Raw genomic sequence first — 9,274 nt, 5'->3', positions numbered from 1 at the left:
TGATTCAGTGTGCGTTCTGCTGGAGGAAGCTGCAGGCGGATGGAAGGTGTTTTCCTGTCTGCTGTCGTCAGTTTGACCACAGGCCATGCCCACACACACACACACACACACACACACACACACACACACACACACACACACACACACACACACACACACACACACACACACACACACACACTCAGAGACAGCTGTTAAAGGTCTGAAGTTGGTTTCAGAATGATTATTGATCACCTTTTTTAAAAAGACAGACAGGAAACTGACACATTTGACTAAAAGACTTCTAGTTTATCATCAGATATTGATAACATCTTAATGTCAGTGTGTGTGTGTGTGTGTGTGTGTGTGTGTGTGTGTGTGTGTGTGTGTGTGTGTGTGTGTGTGTGTGTGTGTGTGTGTGTGTGTGGGTATTAAGTGTTATTCAATGTGGATGATGAGATATGAGTTATAAAACACATCTCTCTGCTAAAATTATTTATTCCGATCCAGAAACTCCGAACCGTCATCAGTGGTGATTCTCACAGGGGTACACATACAGAGAAAAACATAATTATATAACATAATGTACACTACAAATACACAGATACAGACAGCTCTCAACTATTGTACAAGAATTAGATCATTATAATGACCCATATTATATATTAACAAATCATCATCATCAGCATAGAGAGCAATTATTTGGACTTCAGTTAGACTGAAAGAAAGCACAAATTAAAACAATTAACAGATTAAAAATAAAGATGTCCTGAAGCAGTTAAAGGAGGTAATAAGAGGAAGGTTATTCATATATTCAACATATCATCTTCATCCTTTTGTAAAAAGAACATTTTAACATTTTGTTTTTTTAAGAAAATATAAAGAAACAGGGCGTATAAATATAACTTATATATATGTATATATATAGTATATGTGTGTGTGTGTGTGTGTGTGTGTGTGTGTGTGTGTGTGTGTGTGTGTGTGTGTGTGTGTGTGTGTGTGTGTGTGTGTGTGTGTGTCTCAGACATACGCCTCGGCACACGCTCAGATGTGTGGAAACGATAAAGGATTCTGAGATACGACATATTTTAGTTCTAACGGTGAATCTAAAGAAGCCCAGTGTCTTCTTTCAACGTCTTTATTTAAATGTTTATTTCAGAAGAGATGGAGACGAGCATGTTTATCTGCAAACTAAACACCGTTAAGGTTCTGAAAAGAGATAAAAAAACAGAGATCTGTCTCTTACAAACAACTCATTGTGCAGGACTTTTACAGACTTGGGCCTTATTTTCCTGTAACAGGAAACAAATGCAAACTGTGAAAAAATATGACCGCAGTCAGCAGCACGGACGAGACGCAGAGACCAGATCCCTTTATAGTCAGTCTAACTGTTAACATGCATCAGCCTAAATATGTTGTCAACGGTACAAAGAACAGGGCTGCATGTTAGAGTGCAAAATTATTAATATAAACTCTGCAATTCTGTTTCTCCTCTGCATATCTGAAAGGCTTCATTTAAAGTCCAATAAATATAAATGAGTTTATGATTTCAGAAAAATAAAAGTCCTTTAACCTGCATTAATATCTAAGTTTTTCTTGGCACATGGAGGCATCGTAACAACTTTAAAACCAGGAAGAAACCTCCGCGTCTGAAAAGTGAAGTCAGAGCTTCCTGAATTAAAGCTGCATTCTCTCTCCTGTCCACCAGGGGGCGACTCCTCTGGTTGTATAGAAGTCTATGAGAGAATGACTCTACTTCTCTCTTGATTTATTCCCTCAGTAAACATTGTAAACATGAGTTTATGGTCTCAATCTCTAGTTTCAAGTCTTCTTCAATACAGCATGATGTTCATTTAGTAAATGATGCTCCATTTAGAGTCAAACAGACCATAAAGCAGGGGATGCTTTAGGGCGGGGCTACACACTGATTGACAGGTCCACACCAGAGACGTATACGGCGTCTCTACGTCACTCCTCCTCAGTCCATATATGGTCACTTCCTGTTCACTGGTTGAAAGAAAAATAAAGAAGGCGACGGCCAAAATGTTGACCTCGAGGCTTCAACACATTATTCCTCTAACGGAGTTACAGTTGAAAGAATAAAACTAAACTATTGTCACACACACCATCAGAATACATGTCAACGCATTAATGTACCAGAACACACTTCTTGAAACTTTCTACCAGAGATGACGGACAAACACTTTTTTTCTTTTCATGCTTTGAGTTCCTGTAAACCCAACATATCAAACCTTTTTTCTGGCAATCTCTTGTTTTGAAGGTCGGGTCTATAGCTTACGGTAAATATCTTAAAAAGACAGATGAATGTTATGTACAAAAGCCACGTTTTCTATTTAATACATTCATTGTCTGCTTTTCACGTCACAGCTTTAGTTTACTGATACATATATACATATTTCTGCTTAATACAGAATCTGTTGGCGCCAAAGTGCACGAGTCAAACATCAAACCACGTCTCCGATTGGCTGGACTCAGTGTTTCCAGTGTTAATCTACAGCATGCCGATCTGCCTGGTGGAGGTGGTGAGCGACGTCTTCCTGTTGTTTCTGACGATGCTCAACCGCCCGTCGCTGCTCCTCCTCCCGGTGTTGGCTCCCTGCGTGGCGGTGGTGCTGAACATCCGCCCCGGGCTCAGCTGGGCCCTGAAGGCCTTGCAGAAGATGAAGTAGATGAGCGGGTCCAGGCAGACGTTGAGCACCGACACCATGATGGTCAGCTCCTTCAGGTAGAAGAACGCCTGGCTCCACCAGCAGTGCCTCTTGAGGAAGGCGTAGGGCAGGCGGACCAGGTGGTACGGGACGAAGCACACGCAGAAGACGCTGACCAGAACCAACATGTTCCTGCGGGACTTGGCGAGCTTCTTGGACCCGGAGGACGCCGGCTGCCTCTGTTGCGCCAGCGCCAGCCTGCGGGAGACGCTGTAGTAGAAGAAGACCAGCGAGACGAGGACCAGCAGGAAGACGAGGGCGGAGGCGCTGTGGACTATTTTGTAGAAGATGCTGAGCTGCTTGCTGTGCAGGACGTCGCATTGCACGGCGTTGGAGATGGACGTCAGCGGCTCCTGGGTGCTGAGCGACAGGGCCACGTAGATGCTCATCGTGGCCAGCAGGAGAACCCAGGTTACCGTGGCGATGATGTAGGCGGCTCGCACTGTCTGCAGGACGTGAGTTCCTAAAGGATGGACGATCTTCAGATACCTGGAGAGACGAGAGAAGAATCGTAAACACTTGACGATTATATTCAATGACGATGTTTTAACGGATTCACTGCGTCTGCAGTATCTGTGCATGTGACCTGCTTTAAGTTGGAGAAAGACCAACCAGACCTCTGACAAACATCTGAACCCAAAAACCCACCGGTGCGATGGAAAAGCATGTTTTCTTGAAACAATCACAAAAACTACACCATTTATCACAGAAAGAAGCTGTAAAAGGCAGATTTATATCTTTACAACTGTCCTCAAACACATCACATGTGAGGAACGCTTCCGTCAGAAAAAGCAACCAAAACTAAGCTTAAACTTGTGATATTTTATCCAAAAACATTTTATTCTTCATGTCTCATTTAAAGTCTCGCCCCAAATAAACTGTTTGCCCATTTTTGTAAAATAAATAATGAAAGAAACACAGCTTGTGTCTTTTTCTTTTGTATCATTTATGTCATTATAACTGTGTTATTCTGCACTAAAGACATGTTTGAGTCCTCTCTACTTCTAGTCATCATTGTTCTGTTTCTATAGAGGAGCAGGACTTTTATTTTGTAGAGAAAATCAAGAACACAGAGAGAAAAATACAGGAACACAGGAACCAAAATTGCCCTTGGTGTTCAGAGGGTTAACCATGAGCTGAATCTTTTTAGGACAGTTCGTGTCTTTGCCATGTGACGAGTTCATGAACTGTACGACGTTCAAGTTCTCATGAGATCACTTTTGCTCAACAACCAACGAGCTAAAATGGACACAGCCTGGTTCTCTTTTTCACACGCTTCAGGGGTTTTGTTTGTTCTGCATTTTAAAAAGTAAAAAAGGTGTTGTTGATTTGGATGCATGATGGAGTCGACCTCATGAGAGGATTCATCTCTGAAACTGACGTGTTGGTGAATAGTTTCCGCTGTGGGACAGATGTTATCTACAGGCGTTTCAGCTTGTGCTCGTTGAGAGGGACTGATACTAAAACCAGCATTCAAAGCAGCTGCACCGTTTAACTGATGAAGACTATGGCTGTTTTATTTTGTATTCCCAGGCTGCTTTACTTCCTGCCATTGTTTAGTTCCCCGTCACTTTTGTTCCTCACCTGTGTTCTGTTATCTCATCAGACCTCCGGTTCTCATACCCGGGTGGTTCAGCACCCTTTCACCAGCCTGTCTCTCCAGCCTTTTGTTCCTGGTGATTGAGTTCAACCTGTTTCTGGATTTTGTTCTCTGCTCTTCGTGATCTCTCTTGTTTTTTTGGATGAACCTTCTTTTATGCAGAGTTTGACTTTCCTGCCTGCTTTGTGTTTTGTGCCTCTAGTAACCGGAAAACTTTTAGATTTTTAGTTTAGTTTAGTTTATTTGCACAATTGAAAAATATAAAACACATAACATAGATACATAATATTACAGTGCAGGGAGAGGCAGAAAGCCCACTGGGCTTATTTGAAACCTCCACCTATAGAATATAAAACATTTCACAAAACTATAACTTTGTTCTCTCGTGTCTTCATAAAGTAAAGCGTTCTGTGGAGTTTCATTTGGACCTTTACCTTAACTTAAGATCTCATTAAACAGTTTTTTATTTTTATTTTTACAAAATATGAGCGTCACCGTCTACCGTGAAGAAGACCTTGGGTTGATAATAATGAGAATAAATATGAAACTATAATTAATAATTCTGGTTTGAATTCAAATGAAACACTGTTACTGAGGTTGTTTGCAGGATATTCAGTCAATGCTGATCTAAAGAGGAGACCATAAATCAATCACTTTAATGTGGACAGAATAAGATTAGTTATTATTTAATTTTAATAAAAAAGATTTAATCTCCCCAAGAAAATGGATGTTATATGAATATGCAGATCAGATCTGAGCAGCTGGCCCTCTGAACTCCAACATTAAAGGTTTTTACCTGCAGAGCTCTTTGAAAACCGGTTTGTCAGTATTAGAAAACCACTTCCTGAAGCTTTTTAAGCACAAATCTCACATCCCTCTAGTGAAACAAAAGCCTGCTCAGAGACCACGTATTTATAGTCCTGGTCCAGAACACTTTGTCTTTGTTTCTCATGTTTTCATAACTGAACTCCGAGATATTTCTACTTCTTGTTGCTGATTTGTTTACCAGTGATCCATCACTTCTTATCCATCACTTCTTATCCATCACTTCTTATCCATCACTCTCTATCAGAACGAGGAAGAAAAAGTACAACCTCGATGAAAAAACCTCCAATCATCCGACCGCCGGGCAGCAACAGTGACTGAAACATTAAAGCGACCTACCAGCAAAGACATCAATAAAACCCTGAGACACATCACCACGCTTAGATTTCTTTGAAATGAATACAAAACCGGGTGATGTCAAAACGCCCACAGAATGACTGTGTGTGAGACAGTGTACCACGTAGACAGTGATACGTCCACTTTATTCATGGGCAGTGTGTCATGGAAGAAGGTCGCCTGGCTGCTTTGCATGAGCTGTCTGTTGTTGTATACGTTTCTGTCTGTTGTTATATACATTTCTGTCTGTTGTTATATACGTTTCTGTCTGTTGTTATATATGTTTCTGTCTGTTGTTATATATGTCTTTGTTGTATATGTTTCTGTCTGTTGTTGTATACGTTTCTGTCTGTTGTTATATATGTTTCTGTCTGTTGTTGTATATGTTTCTGTCTGTTGTTGTATATGTTTCTGTCTGTTGTTGTATATGTTTCTGTCTGTTGTTATATATGTTTCTGTCTGTTGTTATATATGTTTCTGTCTGTTGTTGTATATGTTTCTGTCTGTTGTTGTATACGTTTCTGTCTGTTGTTGTATATGTGTCTGTGGTGGACATGTTATTGAGGTTTTCTTTCTGCTGTGCTTTAGAAACCCTCTTGGTTACCTTCTAGAACATTTGCATAAAATTCAATGCATTTCCTTATTTTCTGAATAAACAAATGAATTTGTTTGTCGCGCTCCGCTCTGCCTCCATGTTGATGAGGAAGATAATGGAAAGTGTTTTCCCCGCTCTCTCCTTACGCATTACATGCAAATTACGACTTTATTCCCTTATTGTTACTTTTACTTTCAAAATATGTTGCTGAAACACAGATGAGCTGTTACATGTTCAGAGGCTGATACATGAATCATAATGAATGAATGTATCATTCAGGTGAAAAGGTCTCACATGCACATTTTAATTAATTTCCCTAAAACACAACACTCAGAATAAAAGGGATCCTGCCACATGTGTGACCACTCAGAAGAGATCCCATGAAACATAAAATAAATGATGACAACCGTATTAACTGGGAAACTGTTCATCAAGGTAACTCTTACATGACTGGAAAGATCCTCTGCTAAAGATTTTCAAAGCGTATGAAATATCTTTAGAACTGAAACTATATTTTGTTTTTGAATGTCTTGATTTTGGAAATAGTTTGTCAAAATAAGGGTTTGATCTTCTAAGTGAGCATCCTACCTGTTGGCTGCGATGTAGCCCATGAACAGGATGCTGGCGTACATGTTCAGGTAGAAGGCGGAGGCCCCGTAGTTGCAGTAGAGCTGGCGGACGGAGACAGAGACGCTGGCGTAGTTGGTGATGCGGATCGGCAGACAGAGGCTGACCAGGAAGTCCGCGGCCGCCAGGTTCTTCAGGTAGACGGTGACGCTGCTGGACGCCTGCTGCTGAGCACGGCAGAAGTAAACCTTCAGCGTGAAGCCGTTGAGGAGCAGACCCACCTGGAGAGGGAACGCAGACCGGTACTGGATTTACAGGGAGGTAAACCAGGTTAAACTAAGACCCTTATCTCTTTAAACCAGGTTAAACTAAGACCCTTATCTCTTTAAACCACGTTAAACTAAGACCCTTATCTCTTTAAACCACGTTAAACTAAGACCCTTATCTCTTTAAACCACCTTAAACTAAGACCCTTATCTCTTTAAACCACTTTAAACTAAGACCCTTATCTCTTTTAAACTAAGACCATCTCTTTAAACCACTAAGACCCTTATCTCTTTAAACCACCTTAAACTAAGACCCTTATCTCTTTAAACCACGTTAAACTAAGACCTTTATCTCTTTAAACCACGTTAAACTAAGACCCTTATCTCTTTAAACCACGTTAAACTAAGACCTTTATCTCTTTAAACCACTTTAAACTAAGACCCTTATCTCTTTAAACCACTTTAAACTAAGACCCTTATCTCTTTAAACCACGTTAAACTAAGACCCTTATCTCTTTAAACCACGTTAAACTAAGACCCTTATCTCTTTAAACCACGTTAAACTAAGACCCTTATCTCTTTAAACCACTTTAAACTAAGACCCTTATCTCTTTAAACCACGTTAAACTAAGACCCTTATCTCTTTAAACCACTTTAAACTAAGACCCTTATCTCTTTAAACCACTTTAAACTAAGACCTTTATCTCTTTAAACCACATTAAACTAAGACCTTTATCTCTTTAAACCACTTTAAACTAAGACCATCTCTTTAAACCACTTTTAAACCATCTCTAAACTAAGACCCTTATCTCTTTAAACCACTTTAAACTAAGACCTTTATCTCTTTAAACCACATTAAACTAAGACCCTTATCTCTTTAAACCACATTAAACTAAGACCCTTAAAACCAGGTTAAACTAAGACCCTTATCTCTTTAAACCAGGTTAAACTAAGACCTTTATCTCTTTAAACCACGTTAAACTAAGACCTTTATCTCTTTAAACCACGTTAAACTAAGACCTTTATCTCTTTAAACCACGTTAAACTAAGACCCTTATCTCTTTAAACCAGGTTAAACTAAGACCCTTATCTCTTTAAACCACGTTAAACTAAGACCTTTATCTCTTTAAACCACGTTAAACTAAGACCTTTATCTCTTTAAACCACCACCTTTATTAAACTAAACTAAGACCCTTATCTCTTTAAACCACGTTAAACTAAGACCTTTATCTCTTTAAACCACTTTAAACTAAGACCTTTATCTCTTTAAACCACCTTAAACATTGGTCACTGCTGCAGCTGCTTTAATTAACTAACAAAGTGGTAATACTTGTGTACTTTTACTACTGATACTTCACCTACATGCGTTGAAACTACCTATGTACTTTTGCTGATGGTACTGGTACTACATATAGCTGACATACTTGTGTACTTTAACTGCTGATACTTTAACCAAAAGAAGCAGATACTACTTGTATGCTTTTACTAATGATACTTTACCTACACAAAGCTGATAATACTTCTTCACTTAAACTTTTGATACTTTAACTGCACAAAAGAGACAATACTTTTACTACCGAGAATGTAACTACATAAAGCCGATAACAATATTGATTTAACTAACAAATGCATGACCACGATGCTGCCCTGTTAATTACCTGGATGTGTGTTTTTTGTCGTATCTATGATTTGATATATATAAATATATATATAAATGCAAAGTGTATTTGTTCAGTCGTAGAAGGAAGCTCACCAGAAACACCAGCGTGTAGACCAGCAGGAAGAAGACGTGGGCCGAGGTGTCCACCTGAGTGCAGTGAGACGAACTGTTTCCGTTGGTCAGGTTGGATTCTGAGGACGCTCCGGGTCCTCCGGGGCCGCTCATGGTTCTGGATGTTCTAAGAGAGGAGAACATAAAAGAATGAGAAGGTTGGATCAAATATCATCCGTCTGCACACAGGAACCAATCAAAGCTGAAGGGGGAAGTGACAGCAGAGAAAACCTCAACAGGATGTAAAATGAAAAGAATCTCCTGGTAGACAGAAGTGAACAGGACATCTAAATGTGACACGTCTGGTTGGTCACGTGATCAACCGTCGGTCCAAAGCTGATCAGATATATAAATGTACTGATATGCATGGTGGAGCTGAAAAGTAGATCGTAGCATCGATCAAATCTGATCAATGATGATTTTGTTCACATGCATTAAATGCCAGAAGTCACAGAGCTACAGACTGAACACCTGCACGCAGTACCTGCACGCAAGTATTCAGAGAAACAGGAAGTGATTTCTCTAAATGTGCCGGGCGGCTCACAACCACAGCAACTTGTTCTCAATCATGAGTCGTCACAATCTGACACTTCAGACTGAACAAAA

At 39.9% G+C, this 9,274-nt stretch overlaps 1 protein-coding gene across 1 annotated transcript; it reads right to left on the bottom strand.

Annotated features, from left to right (window-relative positions):
* Positions 1-2,491: 2,491 nt before the first annotated feature.
* Positions 2,492-8,782, bottom strand: LOC129091526 (P2Y purinoceptor 14-like). The gene is made up of 3 exons (XM_054599191.1): positions 8,651-8,782; positions 6,653-6,912; positions 2,492-3,197 (listed from the first exon to the last, which is right to left on the bottom strand). The coding sequence occupies exons 1-3, from the start codon at positions 8,780-8,782 to the stop codon at positions 2,492-2,494; spliced, it is 1,098 nt and encodes a 365-aa protein (XP_054455166.1).
* Between the last annotated feature and the right edge of the window lie 492 nt (positions 8,783-9,274).

Source organism: Anoplopoma fimbria, chromosome 1 (genome assembly GCF_027596085.1).
Source record: "Anoplopoma fimbria isolate UVic2021 breed Golden Eagle Sablefish chromosome 1, Afim_UVic_2022, whole genome shotgun sequence".
Classification (NCBI taxonomy): domain Eukaryota; kingdom Metazoa; phylum Chordata; class Actinopteri; order Perciformes; family Anoplopomatidae; genus Anoplopoma; species Anoplopoma fimbria.
Note: the sequence above shows the minus strand (reverse complement) of the source record. Positions and strands in the feature narration are given on the sequence as shown.

Coding starts and splice junctions, on each gene's coding strand:
- LOC129091526 (XM_054599191.1), bottom strand. CDS start 8,782: ATGAGCGGCCCCGGAGGACCCGGAGCGTCCTCAGAATCCAACCTGACC. Junction 6,913..8,650: donor TCTACACGCTGGTGTTTCTG/GTGAGCTTCCTT, acceptor TTCCCTCTCCAG/GTGGGTCTGCTCCTCAACGG. Junction 3,198..6,652: donor GGCTACATCGCAGCCAACAG/GTAGGATGCTCA, acceptor TCGTCTCTCCAG/GTATCTGAAGATCGTCCATC.